At 37.5% G+C, this 26,501-nt stretch overlaps 2 protein-coding genes across 2 annotated transcripts; both read right to left on the minus strand.

The window, feature by feature from the left end:
• Positions 1 to 338: 338 nt before the first annotated feature.
• LOC134676488 (zinc finger protein OZF-like) lies at positions 339 to 3,145 on the minus strand. Its single transcript, XM_063534872.1, has one exon. It carries the CDS (start codon positions 3,039 to 3,041, stop codon positions 1,380 to 1,382), a length of 1,662 nt encoding a protein of 553 aa, XP_063390942.1. The 5' UTR covers positions 3,042 to 3,145; the 3' UTR covers positions 339 to 1,379.
• Positions 3,146 to 3,493: 348 nt separating this feature from the next.
• On the minus strand, positions 3,494 to 16,612 carry LOC134676674 (uncharacterized). The gene is made up of 5 exons (XM_063535074.1): positions 16,376 to 16,612; positions 6,707 to 6,848; positions 5,993 to 6,040; positions 5,387 to 5,541; positions 3,494 to 3,577 (listed from the first exon to the last, which is right to left on the minus strand). Exons 1-5 carry the CDS (start codon positions 16,502 to 16,504, stop codon positions 3,494 to 3,496), a joined length of 558 nt encoding a protein of 185 aa, XP_063391144.1. The 5' UTR covers positions 16,505 to 16,612.
• Between the last annotated feature and the right edge of the window lie 9,889 nt (positions 16,613 to 26,501).

Below are 26,501 nucleotides of genomic sequence, written 5' to 3' on the forward strand. Positions count from 1 at the left end.
GCGCACCGGCCACGGTCGCTGTGCCCTATATAGGTACCGTTGCGGCTGGGTGGAGTCTCCTGCCTGTCACTGTGGTGCCGAGGAACAGAGTATCCGACATATTTTCCAAGAGTGCCCATCTACTCGATATACTGGAGGCCCCCCGGAAGACCTGATAAAACTGAACGACGAAGCTATCAAGTGGATTAATTCTCTGGAGTTAGATTTATGATATCTCTGTATCTGTAAATATAATGCCATACGATTAAATAAATTAAGATATCAATCTACAATATTCATACTTAAAACCTATGAATATAGCCTACTGCCGTCTGGGTAAAAAAAAATAAAACAAATAATTGATAGTCAACTAATTTACTTCACGGTTCATAATCGTGCATATACTTAATAATTATTGTTTTTTTTATTGCAATACAGTCAACATATTTATATTACAAAGTAAAACTAATCTGAAATAAGACTATAACACAGTAATACCAATATGAGTAATATGAAATATGACTGACGCTTCTCTCGGTATAATTAATAATAATATAAACTGTGTACATTAGTTTGATATAAAGTACCCTCAAATGACATGACGTGTGTCACCCCGCATATATACATACACCTACAGTCAGCCAATTTGATTCCTAGGTCACCACATGTAGAACCATGTCATAATGAAACACTTGTTCATCCTCTACGCCAGTGCTTATTGAGTGTTGTATGCCATTTATATAGTAGTTACAGAGACAAGGTTTTATAGTGGCCTATGGGCATCAAGTTGGTTGACTGTACAAACACTGTCCCGGAGAGCCTGCGCCCTTCAAGAGTGTTCCTTTATGGGCATTGTGTAGATCAACTAAAGGAGTCCCATCGCCGGACAAGGCTCGTAGCCTTTGTAAGAATCCTTGGAACATAAAAAGAAAGCGTCCGCCATTGTGATCCGGCCGCCGCCGTGGAAATATCTCTACATCTACACTTAGTAGCTGGTCAATACCACTCGATTCCCAATTTCTATCACTCGTATTTCAAAAAGTAGCATTTCGCTGTTTTCCACCGATTTTCAAGTGTTCAAAAATCGGCCCCCAGTATGCTCAGACCCCCGCGTTTTACTCCTTCAATTCGACACCATTACTTTTCAATTCGATATGAAATATTATAAACAGTTATATATACAAATGTGGTTCACAGGTAAGATTATACATAGCTTCACCCGGTTGACTATACGATATTTTGTCTGTGAAAATGTATCTAGCAATATGGTGAAGTGAATAGCAGTGAAGTGAAATTCTGTTGACTGAATCCGAATAAAACATTATGTATACCTGCGTCTCTGTCGATGAAACAACCACATTGAACTGAGCTATTATAAACCATTTTACGAAACAACAAAGTTATGGTATCCTGGATATATGTGTTCCAATATGTTTCATTAAACTTATTTCATCGAAAAAAAGTGTTTCACATATTTCGCATTCGTATGATTGTTCATCGGTGTGTATTTTTTTATGTCTCTCTAATTCAGATCTTAATGTAAACTGGTTGTTACATTCTTCACATCTATACGGCTTCTCTCCGATGTGACTTATTTTATGAGTCTCTAAGCTATCTTCTTGACTTAATTGCTGGTTACGTTCATTACATTTCACGCCACTATGGACTCTTTTGTGAATCTTTAAATAATCTTTTCTTCTAAATTGCTTGTTGCATTCTATACATTTGAATGGTTTTATTCCACTATGGATTCTTTCATGGATAACTAAAGCATTTTTTAGTATAAATTGTATGTTACATTCTTTACATTTGTATGGTTTCACGCCACTATGGACACTTTCGTGGTACTTTAAACCATATCTTCCTTGGAATTGCTTGTTACATTCTTTACATTTGTATGGTTTCACGCCACTATGGACTCTTTCGTGGGTCTGTAAATGGCATTTTTGTGTAAATTGCTTGTTACATTCTTTGCATTTGTATGGTTTCTCTCCAGTATGGACTCTTTCGTGGATCTTTAAACGAGCTTTTAGTGTAAATTGCTTGTTACATTCTTCACATTTGAATGGTTTTATTCCACTATGGATTCTTTCATGGATAACTAAAGAATGTTTGCGTATGTATTCTTTGCTACATTCTTTACATTTGTATGGTTTCACGCCACTATGGACTCTTTCGTGGTACTTTAAACCATCTCTTCCTTGGAATTGCTTGTTACATTCTTTACATTTGTATGGTTTCACGCCACTATGGACTCTTTCGTGGATCTTTAAATTAGTTTTTTGTGTAAATTGCTTGTTACATTCTTTGCATTTGTATGGTTTCTCTCCAGTATGGACTCTTTCGTGGGTCTTTAAATGAGCTTTTTGTGTAAATTGCTTGTTACATTCTTTACATTTGTATGGTTTCACGCCACTATGGGTTTTTTCATGGTAAACTAAAGAAACTCTTAATGTGTATCGCTTGTTACAATCTTTACATTTGTATGGTTTTATTCCACTATGGATTCTTTCATGGATAACTAAACTATATTTTTGTGCGAATTCTTTGTTACATTCTTTACATTTGTATGGTTTCACGCCACTATGGACTCTTTCGTGGGTCTGTAAATGCCATTTTTGTGTAAATTGCTTGTTACATTCTTTGCATTTGTATGGTTTCTCTCCAGTATGGACTCTTTCGTGGATCTTTAAATGAGCTTTTGATGTAAGTTGCTTGTTACATTCTTTACATTTGTATGGTTTCACGTCACTATGGAGTCTTTTGTGGGTCTCTAAATTATCTTTTCTTGTAAATTGCTTGTTACATTCTTTACATTTGTATAGTTTCCCTAGAGTGTGAATTTTTCTATGTTGATTTAAAGTGGCTCTTGTTGCGAATCGCTTGTTGCATACGTCACACACGTGCGGTCTCTCTGCAGAGTGAAATCTTAAATGCTTATCCAATATTAATCTATCTGCAAATGTTTCTTTACAAACTTCGCATGAATAAGGTTCCAGCAGTTTATGTGTTCCGATATGTCGGATTAAAGTAAGTTTAGATGTAAACTGCTGACTACACATATCGCAATAGTAGGTCTTCTTATTTGTTTGAGGTGCGAAATGGTGTAATTGATGTGTGTTTAAACTAGAGCTGTGTGTGGTGTGTGCAGGACGAGTATCGTGTGTTTGTTCCTCGGCGGGTGTGTGAGCGGGCACGTCCTGCACACTGCTGGCGGGGCTCGGCTCGCGGTGTGACGTCACGTCCTGCACACTGCTGGCGGGGCTCGTCTCGCGGTGTGACGTCACGTCCTGCACGCTGCTGGCGCGGCTCGGCTCGCGGTGTGACGTCACGTCCTGCACACTGCTGGCGGGGCTCGGCTCGCGGTGTGACGTCACGTCCTGCACATTGCTGGCGGCGCTTGGCTCGCGGTGTGACGTCATGTCCTGCAGTCTGCTGGTGGGGCTCGGCTCACGGTGTGACGTCACGGGACACGGCTGGCTCGCACGCGGGGAGTGGCGAAGGCGCTCGAGCCTCACGGAGCACGCCAGCGCGAGCTGCTGCCTACAGCGCAGGGACAGAGGCGCCGAGATAACTCCGTACTCGCCGGCTGAAGACACTGAAACGACATATTCACATTAGAGTGAGCCATGATGCAATAATACCTGCGCCAGGTATAGCATTCTAAGACATGGCGTTACACAAGCTACGTCATCATTGCCTTAGGCCGGTTAATAAATAGCAGAAGTCTGCTCTAAGAATAGATCGCTAGTACGTAATAATTTAATTTAATTTAATTATCATTTATTTAAGGACCAACTGAGATCATTTTTGTTAGTACTTACGACTATGACTTATAAACTATTGTTAGTATTATGCTCTATATGCTATACAATGTCATTTTGTTACACATGTTATAGAGATAAATAAATTAATTGAAATGAGAAAGAAATGAAATTAAATCAAAATATGATATAATAATAACGATTTGATTAAATGATAATAAATAATAATATTAGAGCCTTAAATTACAAGTTAAAGTTAATAATGTCAATTAATAGAAAAATGTCAAAATATTGATTAAATGTCACTTCGATCAATTTCAATTTCTGCGCTTTCTTAGGTAGTTCGCCTCACAAGTTATGGTATCAGTGTACGTATTTTACATTTTGGTTTAGGTGTATAGCACAGCCGTGGTTGAGATACACACAGTCTACACGTTCCGAGATCATTTTCAGGATACTGTTGGTACTGGCGCGGATCCGGCGCACCAGGGATGTACATCGCTTGCGCATACTCGCGTAGAAACAGTCAACCCGCGCCTCGGCAAACATCCCTGATGCACTACAGTATCGCGGCAGCCCCATCAGTACCCTGAAAGCGTTATTGAACTGAACCCGAAGAGCATTGTACCGTGTAGCTGTGTAGTTCGCCCATAGGCCGCTAGTATATAGGGAAGTACAGTACGCTCTGAAAAGAGTGACCTTGACCTGTTTAGAGCATTTAGCGAACCTACGGGCGATCATATTAGCTCTAATAGACAATGCTCTTCGTTCGCGCTCAATGTCTGTATCGTCTTTAAGGTCAGATGTCACAATATGTCCGAGATACTTAAATAAATATCTCACTTTTGTTTATTCTCATTATCATCTTGGCAGTAGTTTAACGATGCCAGATAATCTTTCCTTGATTATTGATTATTATTTAATGGCAGCTTACAAGTGATTTAGTTCGTGTCCCAGGTTGGAATCGCATACCTGAGGAAGTGTCTACCAGGAACCTAGAAAATAGAAATATGCAAGACCAGAGTAAGACCGGGAAAGAGACAGATAACGTCGTTATTATCACGCAACTTACATCATGCGTCAGTTAGCGGCGCTACTATTGTTCGTTGACCCGCTCGCCTGCTCCGTGCACACGCGCGACATTGCTTTTAGAGCTAGGGTTCCTCCTTGCAAGCTCCCATCACCAGAGCTCGGCGAGGGTGAGCTGTTTTCAGAGTTTGCACAACATGGACATGCCTTGTCATTCGATGGTATATGTGGTGTAATTTAATAACTAAAGAAATTATTTTATTTAGACTGCCTTTCCGCTACGATCTTTACGTCGCTATTAAAACAAATGAATTTTATAGCAAGCTTTTTTAGTAAACCTCTTCAAATAATATGTATATCCATCCATATGCTACTATTAAAGTTTATTTGTACATAAGGCATTGTCATTTTAGTTTAATTATAATCAATAAAGTTTTATTTTAATATTTCTTTCTAAGGTGTATCTATATTAATATCTACACATGACATAAGTGACGTCAAAATGGCTCACCCCTGCCGAGCTCTGCCCATCACACATTTCAACCCGGATATGTTAAGCCCCGTCTCCATATTGCGCGGCAAGCTATCTAACATTGGCTCGCGCCAATGGATACCGGGCTGGCTCGCGAGCCAACTCGATCATTGGCTCGCTCGAACGCGCCGCGCGACGTACCTTTCATTGTCGGTTTTTCGACGCGCAGCAAAGGAATGTTCGCGTCTAATTGGGACGGGTGCGTACATATTTCAGTTGGCTCGCGCGGCAGCATACCTATACATGGATAATGAAAAGTGTCGTACTTTAACTAAATTATACGGCACTAAACAGTTTCTATGGAACAGTAAATGTATTGATTATCTGATTATCGCAACACATCATTTTTCTATTTGGCTATACTTCCGTTCCGAATATTTAATTATTGTGATATAATGTGGTCGATCGTCGGATCGCCTGCCGCGCGCGGCCGCCGCACATACGTTCAAGATGGTGCCGAAATTGGCTCGAGAGCCTTAATAAAGGTTTGCCGCGGTCGAACATTGCTCGCGCGGCCGTCGCGCGATATCAAGACGGGCCTTCATTGTTCACATATGAGCTATTGAAAATATATCAAATAATACTCAAAATGGAAGCTGCACGCCTGTAAGAAGCACTAAATTTGTTTCTTTTTATAACTGCTGTCAAGATATTCTACCAAGTTCTGAATACGACTTTAGATACTTACGTAGAGACGGCTCGGAAGGCTGGCTGCACGCGCCATCTTCAGGTTCATCTAAAATTGAACAAGTTATAATATAACAACCTATTTCCTTGATGTTGGAAACAAAATATAAGATAAATAGCCACAGAATGAGTTGCTGGCACCAAACAATACGAGTATGCATAAATTACTATAAAAATACACGATTGAAGATCACTACAGGTGTGCCTAATGCCTATAATATTGACGTGTTCCCTCGATCTCTCCATAATTAAAAAAAAAATGTTTATTTACTTTCGCAATAATCATTTTAAAGCTAGTGATTGGAGCCTCCTTATAAGCTTTAAAGCCTGTTCCAGGTGGTACCGCTCTTCCTTATCTGGAGAATTTTAACAGTATTGTGCTACATATATGAGTAAGTAGGTATATTAACTTGATTAACTTAGAGTTACAATAAAGATGCTGAAAAGCTATATAGGTACAAAACATGCAAAACGGTATAAATAAAAAATAGTAATAAAACAGATCAATATACAAACGTAGGTAAAACATAAAATATAAAAATATAAAAACCCTCGTATGTGTGTGTGCGTGCGTATGTGTGTGGGTGTGGGTGTCTGTGTGTGTATGTATGTGTGTGTGCGTGTGTGTGTCAATAATGCCATCATCAGATCCTGAAATGATGATAATGGGACTAACTGTGATTACAAATAACTTGATATCAAGCATAATATTTACCTTTGACCCTCAGTCCTCCCTCTAGCCTCTCCTGCAGCTCGGCCTGGCAGTGCTGCACCTGCATCTTGAAGTGGCACGCCTCCCGCAGCCGCCCCAGACACACCTCGCAGATACCACTCTTGCCATTGTTGCTTGGTGTCAGCTGCAAAATGTTGTATATTTGTTACTATCCTTAAATTTTACTAAATATATTCTTTATTTACATTAAAATACATGTCAAAACTTAAAATCTAAAACAAAAACATATGCACATAAAAGATAAAAAATAATTCTAAGACAAAAAAAGCCTTTTATTTTCTTTCATTTTACATAAAGTTTGTTAATATAATTTTGTTAGTTTAATTTGTAGGAACCCATTAGGTGAAGGCCTCTTCCAAAGACGTCCATTTTTCATGGTCTTGTGCTATTCTTTTCATGTCTTCTTCCCAGCCATGTTTGGTTTGCCTTTTCGGCGCTTACCATCTGGGCCTTTCCATTTCGTCACTATGGCTGTCCATCTGTGGTCTTTACGACGAGCCACATGTCCAGCCCATCTCCAGTTTAGCTTTCTAGCGTGTTCTAGAGCATCAATTGCTTTTATTTTACTCTTGTCTTATCTTTTGTATCTTTTTTTATGTTCAACATGCTTCGTTCCATTCCCGTCTGGCAAGTAATACTTTTATTTTTTATTTTTTCAGTGAATTTCCATGTCTGGCAAGCATATGTTAAGCTGGGGATGTGGCACGTGTCCATAGCCTTCTTTTTAAGAGTTATTGGCATGCTAATTTTAAATATTTCTTTATGAGACCAATATTTGTTCCATGTATTTTTGATTCTTCTGTCAACTTCTAGTTCATTGTTCTTGTTGTTGAAACCAATCTGCTTTCCTAAGTATATATAGTTTTCAACATGGACTAATGGTTTGTTGTCTACAATGATATCTATTTTTTTTTGAGTTTGTCATGGTTTGACAAACCCGAACCATGAACCATCAAAGACACTAAAGAAAACTAAAAAAACCGGGCAAGTGCGAGTCGGACTCGCGCACGAAGGGTTCCGTACCATAATGCAAAAAAAAACGAAAAAAAAAGCAAAAAGAAAACGGTCACCCATCCAAGTACTGACTGACCACTCCCGACGTTGCTTAACTTTGGTCAAAAATCACGTTTGTTGTATGGGAGCCCCATTTAAATCTTTATTTTATTCTGTTTTTAGTATTTGTTGTTGTAGCGGCAACAGAAATACATCATCTGTGAAAATTTCAACTGTCTAGCTATCACGGTTCGTGGGATACAGCCTGGTGACAGACAGACGGACGGACGGACGGACAGCGAAGTCTTAGTAATATAGTCCCGTTTTACCCTTTGGGTACGGAACCCTAAAAAAAGCACTACTAATATACTATCTAGACACGCGGCAGCGTGTCAAGCCAAGTTCAAGCAAAGGAACTGGCTAGCCAGCGCCAAGTGTAATATTACACGAACCACTTGGTGCCACTTTTGACCCTTCTATAACTCAAAACATCTTTAACGTAAACACATAAAACTACGTGTGTTTAATTATATCCATAAGGACATCTAGAAGCCCAAATTTCATGAAGCTAGCTCAAACGGTTATAAAGATATGAAGGTCAAAAAGTCGTAAATTTTAAGACTGACTGACATACCTATAGTACCTAAACCTAACCTACTTCCAGATGACCTAGAAGGATGAAATTTGGAATCCAGCTCAGTTATTGTGTGAAAGCGTAGGAAAAAATCTAAAAATTAAAAAAAGTTATAAAATAGGGGGGGTCCCCATACAAAAAAAACCATTTTTTATTGTGACTGACATATAAGTACCTAAACCTAACCTACTTCCAGATGACCTACAAGGATGAAATTTGGAATCCAGGTCGGTTATTGTGTGTAAGCGTAGGAAAAAATCTAAAAACAAAAAAAAGTTAATAAATAGGGGGGGTTCCCATACAAATTTCTTTTTTATTGTGACTTGCATATAGTACCTAAACCTAACCTACTTCCAGATGACCTAGAAGGATGAAATTTGGAATCCAGCTCGGTAATTGTCTGTAAGCGTAGGAAAAAATCTAAAAATAAAAAAAGTTAAAAAATAGGGGGGGTACCCATACAAAAAACCTGTAATACGCGCTAAACAACCGGCCCACGGTGTGTCGTTGGCGGCGCGTGGCACCACATAATTAATACAAAGAACAGTAGTAAAAAACATGCAGCGGAAACACAAGAAAAAACATTAAATCTCAATACCTGCCTAGTTTTCTTTACAAAAAGTATTGATATCCCATCAAAAACATAAATGTAAAAAAGGAGAGCCAAGTTCAATACAAAAATTATGCTTGGCTGTGGGGTTCGCCGCAAAAAGAATGGAGATTTAAATGAGTGCCAAGTTCTATGCAAAATCCAAATATGTATTTATAGGAACAAAATAACATTATAAACAAGTATTAAACTCTATTTCTTTGCTTTATTGGATACCTATAACAATTGCTGTTATTTAAAAAAAATGTGAGATCTTAAAGTAGGTTAGATTTGGCTTGGCCAGTTTTTATCAGAATTACAAAATATATATGTTGAATAACTTTATAAAATGATTGATGTAATGAAAACTGGCCAAGTCAAATCTAACCTGCTTTAAGATCTCGCATTTTTTTTAAATAACAGCAATTGTTATAGGTATCCAATAAAGCAAAGAAATAGAGTTTAATACTTGTTTATAATGTTATTTTGTTCCTATAAATACATATTTGGATTTTGCATAGAACTTGGCACTCATTTAAATCTCCATTCTTTTTGCGGCGAACCCCACAGCCAAGCATAATTTTTGTATTGAACTTGGCTCTCCTTTTTTACATTTATGTTTTTGATGGGATCCTACCTACACTATCAGCCCCATTCTGACCCCCACCATCCTTCAATGTCTACTCTTTGCACACAAGACTCATCTCAAAGCATATTCTATGTAATAAAAAAATATTTGAAAGTTATAGGGCTACTTTTTTTTTTATACCACATCGGTGGCAAACAAGCATACGGCCCGCCTGATGGTAAGCAGTCACCGTAGCCTATGAACGCCTGCAACTCCAGAGGTGTTACATGCGCGTTGCCGACCTTTTAAAAACCTGTACACTCTTTTTTTGAAGAACCCCATACTGTAGACCCTCGGGAAAACCTCGGGATTCCACAGCCGGAGCGTCCGCAGGAGGAAATTCCTCTTAAATCGCACAGTACGCGACCATTTAGGTTCTAGGGTGTGAGGATGAACACCCTGCCGACGGCGAGCGGTGCGGTGATAGAAAGCCAGCGAAATGATATACATGGAAGTATTCTGTCCGCTCAATTATGACCCAACGCAAACTACCCCGCGATAGGCGGTACTTACAAACTGCTCGATTGGCAATCTCAGTACGCGACCGAAATGACAGTCAGTGACAAATGGCTAAATTGATTTATAAAAACAACGTTTTTTGTAATTAAAAATATATTCATGTGTCGTAAAGTGGTGCAGAAGTTATTTTAGTTCATACCAAGGACAGTGGAATCACTTTTCACTTGTAGTAAACAGATAACTTCAGTAAAATTTGGAAAAAACATGACGATTTGTTTTCAATACTACCGTGCTAAGCTAAAACGTAACAACTGCATACGACTTTCATAACAACATACGACTTTTTAAATTGCGAGGATAATAGGGATGGTGTTATGCCAAATGAAGTAGACTATTTTATTAACTTGTGTTTGGTTTAGGTATTTTATATATAATTATAAATAAATTCCTTCTTACAGATTTGTATTTTCCTTTTTTATTTCATGAGATGGAGCTATAAAAAAACTACCTAGTTATTTCAAATTAATAATCAAATTTGGTATTGCCATTTTACATTACTTTCCATTCAGATTCCCACATTTCTGCTATTCGCAGAGAACTATGGAAAAAAGCGTCCAATTAGAGAGACATGAAATTGAGTGGATGCCTGGCAAGATATCTATAATGGTGTACTTTCGTTTGGGCCAAATACATTTCGCCAAATTTCACTTCCCAACAAACTTATCGCAATAGTTTCATTTCCCAAAGAAACCTTTAGCAAATTCCGCAGCCTCCTCTCTATTAGTACCTATGTAAATTGTATGCCATGCAATGGTTTACTAACGAATGGCCCAAAAACGTTTCCCAAAGTATCACATCCCAAACTATGTTTCCCAAATTATCATTTCCCAAAAAAATGTTTGGCAAAACAACTTATCGCAAATTTTCAGTTAGCAATAGTCTTTTTTGGCAAGTTATTGTTTAGCAAATAATTACTTAGACAAGTTTCATTTTCCCAAATATTATTTAGTCAAATGTATCATTAAGCGTAACTTACATGTCCCAAAATATTGCATGGCATATAATTTACATACCAATAGAGAGGAGGCTGCAGAATTTTATTTGTCTGGTATTTAACTGATCATTACATATACATAGTAAAATGTAACGTCAAAAAAAACATTCTTACTGCCAAAAATATGTAGTAAATGATCACTAAAATTAAAACTCCATTTTAATGTAAAATGATAACCAAATTTGTTACATCTTGCTATTCTATTAAAGCAAATAACACCAAAGTAATCATCATACATCGTTATCGCGGGAGCAAATACGATTTGACAATACTGAAAGATTATAAAAAACAGTCAAAAACAGAAATGACATTCGTATAGAGAAACGTTTATACCTACGACCTTAAAATGTATAATTATTTTATTGAATATCAATGCTATCTTACCTCCATACTTGACTTGATTGGTACTTAAAAAGATTACCTATTAGGTACGCAACCTTATCAGTCAATTTAGACATTTGTCAATCTTGACTGATCTTTATTTGTAACAACATAATCAAATAGAAGTTGCCTTTAAAATGCCTCGAAGGAAAATAACATGTGATGAATTTGTGGGGTTGTTTATACAGGATTATCCTGAGCTAGAGGCTCGCGATACAAATCTATTTTGCTCGAAGTGCAATATTAGTTTTTGTAAAACTAAATCTTCCGTAAAACGTCATTTTAACTCTGAAAGACACACTTCTCTCAAAAAAGATTTTAGGTTGGAACTGACAAAATTTCTAGTAAGCTGTAACATACCGTGGTCTCAAATAGAGAACCCTGTATTTAAAAATTTCATTGAAGATTGTGTATCTGGAAAATTTGAAAAAACTGTTCAGGTCCCTTCAGAATGTTTGCTGAGGCAGACTTGCGTGAATGAATTATACGACAAAGAGATGGATATAATTAGAGACGAATTAAAAGACGCGTATATATATGTAAGTGTTGATGAAACCACAGATGCTATAGGTCGTCAAATCGCTAACGTTATAGTAGGTGCTATGCTTGAAGATGATGTTGGAACTCCACACGTGCTGTCAAGCAAATGTTTAAATGAAACGAACAATATCAGTATAACTAATACTGTAAAAAATGCCCTGGATGATTTGTGGGGCCCTGGTCACAATAAGCATGACAAGGTGTTGTTGTTATTGACTGATGGTGTGGGGTATATGTTGAAAGCTGGCAGAAATTTGAAAACACTTTTTCCGAACATTGTCCATGTTACATGTTTAGCCCATGCTCTTAACAGAGTTGCCGATCAAGTTCGTGTTCTTTTTCCAGAAGTTAACCTATTAATTTCAAATGTAAAGAAAGTATTTCGCAAATCGCCGAAAAGAGTAAAAGCATTAAGAGAAATGTTTAATGGAATTCCTTTGCCTCCAAACCCAACAATTATTCGCTGGGGAACATGGATCGAGGCTACCACTTACTACAACAAGTATTTTGATGAAATAAAAAGCGTTATAGACACATTTCGTAATTCAGACGCACAGTGCATCGTCAAAGCAAAAAAATCTTTACTCAGTGCAAAAGTTCGAAAAGATGTAAATTTCATAGCAAAGTATCTGCAAGTATAATAGTATAATAATAGCAAAGTATATGTAATAAGTATGCTATAAATAAACTGCAGTGCCAAAATCTATCTCTTAGTGAAAGTTTGACCATAGTACAAAATACATACAAACATATATCCAAATTAATTTTGAATAAAGATGGAAAACAGATTTTAAAAAAGTTCAAAGTGGTTTTGCAGAAAAATGCCGGATATGAAGTTATGAAAAAAATGTGTGAACTGATATCGGAGAAGGAGATAGTACTAGATTCAACGATATATCGTTCTAAATTTGATTACTTCCGTCGTTTTAAAAACGCACCCATTACAACAGTAGCAGTCGAAAGATCATTTAGCCAATTAAAATGGATATTTACTGCACGACGCCGCAGATTAAGAGTAGAAAACATAGAGAAAATGTATGTCGTATATTACGAAAATCACTTAAGATCAACAAAAATTAAATAATGTTGTACAAAATAAATCATGAATATTTATTTGATATGTCGATTCCGGGTCATTATTTACTAACAGAGTGTAAAGCAAGATTTATGAACATTATGCAACAAAAACTTCGTGCTATGTATGATGAACTTCTTGGAGGCTTATAATGTGTAGGCAGAAAGGTCTGTTTTTACTAAACGGGCAGTCTGTTTTACCACTTCTTTAATAAATTTATATTTGCTCCCGCGATAACGATGTATGGTAATCATTGTAACCCAAAAATAGTAAATAACCACCAATATCTAAGCCACATTTTAGTTTAATATGTCATGCAAATTCTTTACTTCTCGTTATTCTATTAAATTAATTAATCCACTTTGATGACCTTTTTCTAGTACATAGTATTTCGTTTCTGTAAGGACCGCAGTTCTAACCTAACCTAACCCACTTTTCTAATAGCATTTCGATTCTGTGAGGGTCACAGTTCTATTCTAACTTAACCTAACCCACTTTTCTGATAGCGGTTCCGTTTTGTGAGGATCGCAGTTCAAACCTAACCGAACCCACCATCTTTTTGGAATATAATATTAGACAGTAAAAAACGTTTGCTAAATAAGTTTTTGTCCTAATACAATTTGACAAAGTAAAATCATGCCAAATGATTATTTGACCAAATAAATTATATGCGAAGTGTCACTTTGCTAAAGGTTCCTTTGGGAAATGAAACTATTGCGATAAGTTTGTTGGGAAGTGAAATTTGGCGAAAAGTATTTGGCCCAAACGAAAGTACACCGCGCGAACGGCTGTGGTCCCATACAAAATTTTCATTTTGCACCTTTTTCTACTGACAAACTTGCTTGACCGGCTGTATACATATAAAATATTCTGAACTGAAAGTGGGGATTTATTTTGACTCCGCCTGTTCAAATATTATTGACCCGATTCTTGTACCCATGTAAATTTTGCAGACTGTATAGCCAGTCCGATTTCTAAGATCAAGTTCGCCATACATTTACTGTGGCGTACTTGATCTTAGAAAAACGGACAGACTATACCTGAACGTGACTTCGCACTGCCATACAGATAGATAATAAAATATACAAAATACTTATTATAGCGGAATACATTTATACAACAATGATATATATTTACTTATGTTGAGTTAGTCTGTCATGTCATAACTACATTTTAACTAGTTATCTTTTAATCTGCATTAAATTATTATACGTGAATTATTTGACTGGTTCTTCACTGTATGGCATAAACCTAACCCTGTCCAAGTCATATTCTAATCAAATATGAACCGCGAACTCTAAGCGGCCAGTACGTACACCAAGAAGGTTATTAGCGGATTAATGTCGCTGATTGGTAGTTATTGACATTATATGCATTTCATCTACACTTAGCTATGTACCATTAGAGTAATAAAGATGACTCTTATTTTGTTTACCAGCTTTGATTACAGGCTCTGTAAACGCGTCGTCCTATTTGAATGTAGGCGTAATTGTGTATGTGTGCTAATTTGGCCCGAGAATTTGAACGGTAATGTTCCTAAAGGCGGTTTCCATACTAAATATATGCGTTCACTGTAGAAAGCGGCCGTTGGCATCATGTCAAATAGTTCCTCAGAGCACAACCCATTGTACAAGCGGTAGAACACACACAAGGAGGCAAAGTCTCTCCTTAGACTTAAAAGTTCAATACCGCTTGTGAGTTTGGGATCATCGACGATTCGCACAGCGCGCCTTTGGACTGAGTCGAAGGGTCCAAGCTGGCATCCAGGTGCTCCTGCCCAAAGGTGACAGCAGTACTCCATATGGGGTCTGACTTGCGATTTATAAAGCAGCAGTCTTTGCCCCGGAGTAAAGTATCGCCTCGCTTTATTGAGCACACCGAGTTTTTTGGATGCCAGCACAGCCTTACCTTCCAGGTGGCTGCCGAATTGGACGTCACTGGAGATGTCAACACCGAGGATCCCAATACTCCCTGACATGGTAAGGGCTGTGCCTTGGAACTGTGGGACCACAGTGAATGGGGTTTTCTTAGCAGTGAACGCGCAAACTTGTGTCTTGGTGGGGTTGAATCGCACTAAATTGTCCCGGCCCCACACCGAAACTCTGGATAGAGTGCTCTCAATGTCTGACACAAGCTTTTCACGACTCTCCAGCACCACAGAGCGAGGGATATTGGCACGGCCTGTGTAAAAGGCATCCCCAGTACTGTCGTCTGCATAGCAATGAATGTCATCGATAGACAACATGTCATTGATGTGCAGCAAAAACAGCGTAGGGGATAGCACAGAACCTTGCGGAACGCCAGCGTTAATGTCCATGCTATCGGAGCAGCTTCCGTCTACTACGGCTCGTATGCGTCTGCCTGACAAACAGCTAGCGATCCATTTGCATAGTCCCTGCGGCAATCCATAAGATGGTAACTTCGACAAGAGACCCCGATGCCAGACCCGATCGAACGCCTTCGCTATATCTAGGCTTACTGCCAATGCCTCACCTTGACTCTCAATGGCCGAAGCCCAGCGGTGTGTGAGATACACTAGAAGATCACCAGTCGAGCGACCGTGGCGAAAACCATATTGGCGGTCGCTGATCAGATCGTGTTCTTCTAGGTATCTCAGGAGCTTTGCGTTGATTATACGCTCCATGACCTTAGAGAGAAGGGAGGTAATAGCGAATAGGCCTGTAATTCGATGGGTCCGATCTATCGCCCTTTTTAGGCACAGGGTGTACAAGGGCCGTCGTAGGGCTACTATTTATTGGGCCGAATATTCGGTATTTGGCATGTTCGTATTCTGCCGAATATATGGCAAATATTTTTTATAGGTTAGTATTACAGCTTTACGGTTTCGCTTAGTTACTTTAGTTGATCCTACAGTTCGTTTTTTTTAGCATTAGAAATAAGGTAAACAATCTTGATGTGTCTTTTAATTGAAAAACACATTTTTAAAATAAGTGACGGCAAATATGTAACAATTATGAATACAATCATTTATATTCTTCTGCTTTCATAAGTAATAGTTTTTGATTATTAAAAAGCGTTTTTCAATTAAAAGACATATCAAGATCGCTTACCTTCTTGCAAGTTCTTTCTAATGCTAAAAAAAACGAACTATAAGTAAGAAATAATTATAAACAAGTAGCTGCAAGGGTCTTTACTCTGTGGTTACAGCAGATTTCAGGCAGTGGCGATGTAGAGTTTAGCAAAATGGTATTTTGCGAATACTACATCGGTTACGTACGTACTCGTATTTAGGTCATGCGTCGCCAATTTAATGAAAATATTCTGCGTCGTTACTTACTTTAATTACAAAGCATTCTTCGATCATGACCGAGTATATTTCCGTTATGCCGAGACGAGTGTACGGTGTCCTCAAATCTTTCGCCGGAGGCCGCTGCAGGCAGCAGTGGCACTGGTTTACCGTTTCCATCACATCAGTACTTCAAAACGAGTAATAGACTGTAAAATAGCTCTTCAAGACCTGTTATACGACAATAGTGCATTTACACGTGGGTTTCCGGGACAGTCGCGTGGTCAACAATCCACACAAAGAGTATTAAATCACTACGTTTTAAGAGACGGGACCTCCATCATAGACATAATATATATATAGACGTAGTCTCAGCGAGCTGTCACTGTTGCCACTTTTGTTTAGTGTACGATTAACAATGAGGCCCACGTTGCTGTAGCCATGTCGATAAAGTCATATCGATAAACTATCGACATTTCTTGCAATTTTAATTTTACTTCAAAGGCTTAACGATACCTAAAATGACCAAAAACGCTTTTATTCTTTATTGTGGTTATCAGATCACAATTTTATAGTCACGCCCCAGCAGGGAACCAAGGGAAAGTTCAGATATTTAATTAAAATACATAAATACCTCCTAAAATAGGTGTTCCGCAATAATTGAATTATATTATTATATTATAATATATTCATTATCCATTAGCATTTCAATAATGTTTATGTTTAACGAAGATATTGAAGCTTCAATTAATCGCTATTTCGTTCCGCTGTGTAGCGTTTATCGATATATAACATGATTAAAATCGACTTTTCACATCCCTAAAAGAGCACACATATACGCTTTTACGCACACATACACAGGGTGGGCGCATCACGAAAGGCAACACTTGATTTGAAGTCCACCTTGTCAACAGTATGGTTGTCCTTTTTTGACAAACGGCATTTTAAAAGAGCGAGGTGAGAGAAATGATACTAGTTGCTGCGTCGTGAAAGAGAACAGAAAAGGTTGGGCCCTTGACCTCCATACTTGCGACTTGATCCAAGGGCCCAACCTTTTCTGTTCTCTTTCACGACGCAGCAACTAGTATCATTTCTCTCTCCTCGCTCTTTTAAAATGCCGTTTGTCAAAAAAGGACAACCATACTGTTGACAAGGTGGACTTCAAATCAAGTGTTGCCTTTCTTGATGCGCCCAGGCTGTGTATGTGTGCGTAAAAGCGTATATGTGTGCTCTTTTAGGGATGTGAAAAGTCGATTTTAATCATGTTATATATCGATAAATGCTACACAGCGAACGAAATAGCGATTAATTGAAGCTTCAATATCTTCGTTAAAAATAAACATAATTGAAATGCTAATGGATAATGAATATATTATAATATAATAATATAATTCAATTATTGCGGAACACCTATTTTAGGAGGTATTTATGTATTTTAATTAAATATCTGAACTTTCTCTTGGTTCCCTGCTGGGGCGTGACTATAAAATTGTGATCTGATAACCACATTAAAGAATAAAAGCGTTTTTCGTTATTTTAGGTATCGTTAAGCCTTTGAAGTAAAATTAAAATTGCAAGAAATGTCGATAGTTTATCGATATGACTTTATCGACATGGCTACAGCAACGTGGGCCTCATTGTTAATCGTACACTAAACAAAAGTGGCAACAGTGACAGCTCGCTGAGACACCGTCTATAGTATATATGTCGTAGTCAGATCGTATAATCCGCCGTATTACATTACGGCTAGCCGTTTTCAAAAACAGGGGCGTTTTGAAATGCGGCGGTACGACGATTAGCCGGATTGTCACTGCGATACGTTCTTCAATAAGGCGGCCCACGTTTAGCCGCATCGTACATTGTAGAGTGACCAGTTCTTTCGGTCGCCTACGTAACCGGAGTTTGACAATGTTTGCAATTTAATTTATTTCTACCATGGTCCCACCGCACTACATGTGTTTCTTTTCCAAAACATTTCCTTCACAACTTAAATAGACGGAGCCCCGCAAGCGGGGCTCCTATTTCTGGGCGGTTTGCCCTTCGGGCATCTGAAGTTACCTAACGAACCTAACCTAATTACCTACCTACGCTTTTTTCCCCAAAGTGTAATGTTTTCACGGACGTCTCACTTAATCAATAGGTAGGTAGGTTAGGTTCGTTAGGTAGCTTCAGATGCCCGAAGGGCAAACCGCTCAGAAATAGGAGCCCCGCGAAGCGGGGCTCCGTCTAGTTAAGTTGCGAAGGAATTTTTTTTTTGAAAAGATACAGTCCGACAAACTCAATTTGATGGACACCCCAGCGTTTGTCAGGCAGCGCCACGAGTGTTAAAAATGGGAACTAAAAACTGTCAAAGCGGCGGCTCATGACTCGCTGTATTACATTACGGCTAGCCGTGTTGAAGAACGTATGGCGCCGAATACATTCCGGCGGATTCTCATTCAGCCGCATTCAATACGGCTAATCGTTAAACCGCCGCATTTCAAAACGCCCCTGTTTTTGAAAACGGCTAGCCGTAATGTAATACGGCGGATTATACGATCCGACTGCGACATATATATATTATGTCTATGACTTGATCAGTCTGTGTATGTTTGGTTCTCCAATCATTACCAACATGGACGACAAAGAACTGTCAAAGACATAGATATATTATACTTAAAGATTACGTCTCAGCGAGCTGTCACTGATACCACTTTTGTTTAGTGTACGATTAACAATCAGGCCCACCTTGCTGTAGCCATGTCGATAAAGTCATATCGTTAGAGCGAGGAAAGAGACATGATACTAGTTGCTGCGCCGTCAAAGAGAACAGACAACGTTGGGGCATTGGTCAAAAAACAATAGTACCAACATAACAGACTTAAATAGTGTAGTATGCTACACGCTTGCGTATTTTATCGATATCGATAAATTGGGGAGGGTTGAAGCATGGGCCCCTGTCAACAAATTTCGTACTCGAAATCAGGTTAGAGTCGAGTCCATGTTTAAATCCATAGATATAATAATATATAGAGATACCTTCCAAGCGAGCTGTCTTTTGCTTAGTGTACGATTAACAATGTGGCCCACCTCGCTGTAGCCATGTCGATAAAGTCATATCGATAAACTATCGACATTTCTTGCATTTTTAATTTTACTTCAAAGGTTTAACGATACCTAAAATGAACAAAAACGCTTTTATTCTTTATTGTGGTTATCAGATCACAATTTTATAGTCACGTCACGCCCCAGCAGGGAACCAAGGGAAAGTTCGGATATTTAATTAAATTACATAAATACCTACTAAAATAGGTGTTCCGCAATAGTTGAATTATTTATTATATTATAATATATTCATTATCCATTAGCATTTCAATTATGTTTATGTTTAACGAAGATATTGAAGCTTCAATTAATGCCTATTTCGTTCTGCTGTGTAGCGTTTATCGATATATAACATGATTAAAATCGACTTTTCGACGAAAAGAGCACACATATACGTTTTTACGCACCCATACACAACCTGGGTCTACCTAAAAAGGGGACACCTGGATTTGAAGTCCATCTTGTCAACAGTATGGTTTTTCCTTTTTTGACAAACGGCATTTTTAAACAGAGAGGAGAGAGAAATGATACTAGTTGCTGCACCGTCAAAAAGAACAGAAAACGTTGGGGCCTTGTTTAAATCGTATGTTATACATAGTGTTATTTGAGTAGACTAATACATGGTTGGACTTAACTGTGAACACGATTTTTCTTGTTAAAATAAAACTATGTAAAATGATTATTTAAAATACATGCCGAAGGTTCGACGGCCCACAAGTAACAGAGGAAAATGTGTGTTCACCTGATTTTTTTTCTATATATTATATTCTTGAATAATAAAATTAAGTCTTCCTTTACAACTTATTTGATCCACTGCCTGCATCTGAAAACATTTAATATTTAAAACAGACCACATACATTTTCTTATATATTAGGTTAAAATCTTAAATAATAGGGAATATTACGCAAAACTCTGCTTAGCGCCACTACCACTATCTGAGAGAATTGCATGGGTCTTTTTCTTTTGCTCCAATGAAGGCGTAATTAGAGAGACAGAGAAAAATGCCCGCAATTTGCGAGTATGTATAAGTTAGTCTATGAATTTACTAGAGTCGGTAGTGCTGCACTCTGGCGGTAGAACATTGCAGTAATATCTCCTATTACTAGATTCCAAAAATATATAGTATAATGTAATGTCCATTCCATCAATGCACAGATGATAAATAATTTTCCACTAAAAATATTCGGAGAAATAATTATAGTCATGTTGTATATAGTCAGACCGTAAAAAGTCTGCAGCGATTTTGATATACCACGCAGTGCAAGTGTCATTTTAAACGTCAAACTTCTATGAAATTATGACGTATAAATAACACTTACGCTGCGTGGGCTATCAAATCCGCTGCAGACTTTTATTGGTGCGACTATACTAAGAAATTCACTCATTTTATTTTATTTACATTGATAAAAAATTAGGCTGCAGTCGATATCGATATTTGTAGTACATCCCTAGTTCACAATGAAAGTGAATATGAAATATCTAATTTTCGATGTGTTTATAGCCTGCTACACCAAAACAAGGCTCAAAGTATCTAAACCAATACTTACCGGTCTTCATCTAATGGAAATTTCGCAATAAACTTCCTTTTTTGCGATTTTTGCGAGCGTATCAATTGTCACATATTTCGCACTGAAACAATTTAGTATTCTCACTGTATGTTCTTATCACGTTTGACTGTTTTGGAAAATAACGAAGGCTTTTAAAAAAGAAATTGCACGTAAGTAAAACCTACGAACAGCCATGACAAGCAACAAAGCAATGTGGCTGACAGTTGACTTGACAGATAAATAGCACTGACGTTTTATTGTGTTTTTTTGGCTATGGCTAGGTCACTAAAGTCCATACAAAACCTTTTTTTGTTCCTAGTTGCGTCAGCCTGGCCGCACCAAGGAATGTCTGTGCTTTTGTTAAGTTGCTAACACACTATCGCACCGCACCAAGGTCATTGTGGGACGCACCCATAAGTAAGAGGGAGAAAGAGATATCGCTTTCTCCCTTTTACTTATGGGTGCGTCCCACAATGACCTTGGTGCGGTGCGATAGTGTGTTAGCAACTTTATGCTTCATGGTTGTTGATTTAATAGTACGTATGTGAATATAAAAGCGTTTTGAAGTACTAATGTGATGGAATCTATAAACCAGTGCCACTGCTGCCTGCAGCGGCCTTCGGCGAAAGATCTGAGGACACCGTACACTCGTCTCGGCATAACGGAAATATACTCGGTCATGATCGAAGAATGCTTTGTAATCAAAGTAAGTAACGACGCAGAATATTTTCATTGCCCAAAATCTGCTCTAACCACAGAGTTAAGACCCTTGTAGTTATTCGTTTACTATTATTGTTTCTTACTTAGGATCAAATAACGAAAAGCTGTACTGTAAAACTAACCTCAAAAGACTTGTATCAATATGGTATTATTTCATGTTCTGCTTAATAATATACACTTAAAAAAATCTTTTCTGCGGATAATTTATTCTGATATTTATTATTATGCAGTTTTAGGTTTGTTCATATTAGTTATTGTTAGTTAACTTGCGTCTCTTTTATAGAAATCTATGGATAGCTGCTTTATTGAAGGATCTTCATCTCTTATCGACAAAAACTGCGCTAGTTCCATCTCTTACTTATAAAATAGGACACTACTGTGTTGATTCCTGAATTGAGAACTTAATTTTCCATAAATAATCTTTACTTTTATATTTTTATGCCATTTGGGGTTGAGACCCTTGGCCGGTGGGGTCCTAATGCTGTACAACTTTTTAAGGAGCTTTCGAAAAGGATTGTAGACTTCACTGGTGACCGAAGAGCTGGCAGCTTTCTCGCTCAACATATTAGCTTAGCAATACAGCGGGGAAATGCTGCCAGCGTCCTCGGCACCATGCCAAAGGGGCCCAATTACTTAGATATATTTTAATTTTATCATATTTTATTTAGTATTAGTTTTTAGTTTTAATTTTATTTTATTTTATATATAAGTTAGTTTATTTTCAGTGTTAGTATATTTGTATCTACCTTATCAATAAACAAATAATCTTTACTTTGTTTTAAATCATATTTCCCTTATTTTTGACAGTTTGTACAAAAATTGCACATTGAAAAGGTAGCTGAGTTTTGGGTGTAAAATAGTTTATATGTAACATTTTTACTTAAAAACACACAAATCAGCTTCACAAATCACTTTAAAAATTTGCCAAATATTCGGCTGAATACAAACATAAAAAATCTTGCCAAATACTGAATAGTTGGCCCATATCTACCTCAGTAGCCCTATAACATAACTTTCAAATACTTTTTTATTACATAGAATATGCTATGAGTCTTGTGTGCAAATAATATAGACATAAATTGAACATCAGAAACAAATATTTTGTAGCTGACACCAAGCAACAATGGCAAGAGTGGTATCTGCGAGGTGTGTCTGGGGCGGCTGCGGGAGGCGTGCCACTTCAAGATGCAGGTGCAGCACTGCCAGGCCGAGCTGCAGGAGAGGCTAGAGGGAGGACTGAGGGTCAAAGGTGAATATTAAACTTGATATCAAGTTATTTGTAATCACAGTCCCATTATTATCACTTCAGGATCTGATGATAACATAATGAAGAAATTGAGGGAACACTTCAAATATTATAGGCATTAGGCACACCTATAGTGATCTTCAATTGTGTATTTTTATCAAGTAATTCTGTGGCTATTTATCACATATTTAGTTACTTGTGATTGCCATATATCAAGGAAATAGATTCAACACGAATATTTGGGAAAATACCGCCAAATATAAACCGTTTCTGATGTTTCCTTTAGATGCTCGTTTAAAACTTTATTACATGTTATATTTTAGATGAGGAAGACTTGATTGAACCTCCTGAAGATGGCGCGTGCAGCGAGCTTTCCGAGCCGTCTCTACGTAAGTATCTTAAATGGTATTCAGAATTTGGTAGCATAAATTGGCAGCAGTTATTAAAAAAAACGAATTGAGCGCTACTTACAGGAAGGCGTGCAGCTTCCATACTGAAATTCTGGGCCAATTTTTTACAGTTGAACTTTTGCTTCACTTCTCTTTATTTTTACTATTTAGGCATACTTTAATTATGTTACTTAATTTTTCAGTTAGTGCCCATGCTTGGCACGTATATTAAACACGGTAGGATGCACGTGTTAAAGACTTTCCTCTTTTCCTTTATTGGCATGTCTTGGTTATTCATTACTTCGCAAAGTGACCAAAACCTTTCCAAGTGTTGGCTATTCTTCTATCAATTTCTTTAGCCATAGTATCACTTGTAGCTGTTAGCTGACTCATGTGTACATACTCTTCGACGTAGTCTATTATCTCCTTATTTACCATGATCAGGCGTGGCTGACTCCACGATTTCGTCGCGTCGCAACAAATAGCTACAAGTATATCTGTCCCACACCAATTTTGGTGGCTAGCCATAGGCCGCGCGTGGCGCTTGCGACACCTAGCAGTCATATCTGTCCTAATAGTAACGGACGCGTTTTGTTAGAGAGTGAATCTTCTGTACCTAGTACAGCATCATGACACAAAATAAATAATAAATTCTGTGCCATGATGCTGTGACTTTTAGGCCAAGCAATAAGAAGTTATAGAGGGAAATGCTAGGAACACAATTTTTGACTCCGTAGCTTTGTTTGGACTAGTTAAGAGGTGAACATATCAAAAGTCCCTGGCCGTAGCCCCGGTGCTGGGGGGTAGAGGGGGAAAGAAGGTCTCATTTTTCGGTTTTTCACTTATATCTTGGAAACTTTGCGTCTTAGCGACATGACTACTAAGACAAACCAAAAACTGATAATTTTTTTTACAAGTTTTATTCGGTCAAGTTTTTCGATATCTTGAATAGTTTTTGAGATATCCGCTCTTGAAAGTTTATTTAGGGCTTTCAATTTTATCTTGATATCTAGACACGCGGCAGCGTGTCAAGCCAAGTTCAAGCAAAGGAACTGGCTAGCCAGCGCCAAGTGTAATATTACACGAACCACTTGGTGCGACTTTTGACCCTTCTAACACATAAAACTACGTGTGTTTAATTATATCCATAAGGACATCTAGAAGCCCAAATTTCATGAAGCTAGCTCAAACGGTTATAAAGATATGAAGGTCAAAAAGTCGTAAAACCTAAACCTAACCTACTTCCAGATGACCTAGAAGGATGAAATTTGGAATCCAGCTCAGTTATTGTGTGAAAGCGTAGGAAAAAATCTAATAATAAAAAAAGTTATAAAATAGGGGGGGTCCCCATACAAAAAAACATTTTTTATTGTGACTGACCTATAAGTACCTAAACCTAACCTACTTCCAGATGACCTAGAAGGATGAAATTTGGAATCCAGCTCAGTTATTGTGTGAAAGCGTAGGAAAAAATCTAAAAATAAAAAAAAGTTATAAAATAGGGGGGGTCCCCATACAAAAAACCTGTAATACGCGCTAAACAACCGGCCAACGGTGTGTCGTTGGCGGCGCGCGGCACCACATAATTAATACAAAGAACAGAAGTAAAAAACATGCAGCGGAAACACAAGAAAAAACATTAAATCTCAATACCTGCCTAGTTTTCTTTACAACAATTGGCTTGGCCAGTTTTTATCAGAATTACAAAATATATATGTTGAATAACTTTATAAAATGACTGATGTAATGAAAACTGGCCAAGTCAAATCTAACCTGCTTTAAGATCTCGCATTTTTTTTAAATAACAGCAATTGTTATAGGTATCCAATAAAGCAAAGAAATAGAGTTTAATACTTGTTTATAATGTTATTTTGTTCCTATAAGGGTAAATTTTTGAAGAGGGTGTTTTTTCGACATTTGTATGGCAATTTTTTATTTTTGAAAAATCTGATTTATAATCATCGTTTTAGGAAGGGTTCTTAACAACAAAAAATATACTGTAGGAGGCACCTCTGTACTTTTTATAGTTAGCTAGATATGGACGTTTAAAGATCGACATTTGTATGACACTATTTAGCCATTTGTAAGGTACTTTTGACATGTATAAGGCATTTTTTCGACATTATATGGCAGTATCAACATGTATATGCCACTATTTATTATTTTTATTGCATTTATAAGACCCTGACGACATTTGTATAACACCTTCTCGACATCTGTATGGCACTATGTCGACATTTGTATGCCACAATCGACATTTATTTTATACTGTCAAAATAACCGTATAAATGTCGCCATACAAATGTCGCGATATGTCGCCAATAATATTTTTTTTTGCGATATTTCATACACAATACAACCGATTCACTTATTTATTTTACTATAAATTTTAACACTATATTTGCAACTAATATTATAAAATAAACATTTTTATTCCAACTAGGTACCAACGTATTAAGCGTCCATACAAATATCATTGTAGTCGTAGCAAAATATATCGAAAGAGATTTTTATCTGTTCTTAAATAAATTAAACTGTTTCCGGGTCTACATTTGATGTCAATCGATGCCCAACTAACCGCACTATTGCGTTGTAAATTTAATCTAACCATTATTCAATAGACAAAGAAGATTATAGGGGGTATATTTAAGTCATAACAAAACAGGTGCCGCGCGGGACAGCGATAAAAAGGCTTCCCTTGTTTTATTAAATAACGCATTAATTTATCAATATGATTAAATCAATTCTCTAGAAAATGCTCTTTATAGAAATACAAAGTTGTTTATAATACGTTGCCTACATCCAAAGTTATGATTTTTTTTATTGCGCTATGCCGCCACTGGGACACGCGAAAAACGACAAATTTCGCCGTTTTTGGAACTTCAAATGCGATTTTGTCAGGAACAAATAATATTTTAGGTACAGTTGTGCATGATTTTTAAAGCTTATAATACACTGAATGAAAATATATACACACCCAGTCTTTTAGTCCTATGGACTTCGAGTTTTAGCCGTGGGACAGCAAAAAAATGCCTATTTGAAAATTGACCCATAAATACATATTTGGATTTTGCATAGAACTTAGCACTCATTTAGATCTCCATTCTTTTTGCGGCGAACCCCACAGCCAAGCATAATTTTTGTATTGAACTTGGCTCTCCTTTTTTACATTTATGTTTTTGATGGGATC

This window comes from Cydia fagiglandana, chromosome 24 (genome assembly GCF_963556715.1).
Source record: "Cydia fagiglandana chromosome 24, ilCydFagi1.1, whole genome shotgun sequence".
NCBI classification, from domain to species: Eukaryota; Metazoa; Arthropoda; class Insecta; order Lepidoptera; family Tortricidae; genus Cydia; species Cydia fagiglandana.

Coding starts and splice junctions, on each gene's coding strand:
- LOC134676488 (XM_063534872.1), bottom strand. CDS start 3,041: ATGTGTAGTCAGCAGTTTACATCTAAACTTACTTTAATCCGACATATC.
- LOC134676674 (XM_063535074.1), bottom strand. CDS start 16,504: ATGGAAACGGTAAACCAGTGCCACTGCTGCCTGCAGCGGCCTCCGGCG. Junction 6,849..16,375: donor AAGAATGCTTTGTAATTAAA/GTAAGTAACGAC, acceptor AACATTTTGCAG/CTGACACCAAGCAACAATGG. Junction 3,578..5,386: donor TTGGCTCGCGAGCCAGCCCG/GTATCCATTGGC, acceptor ATGTCGTTTCAG/TGTCTTCAGCCGGCGAGTAC.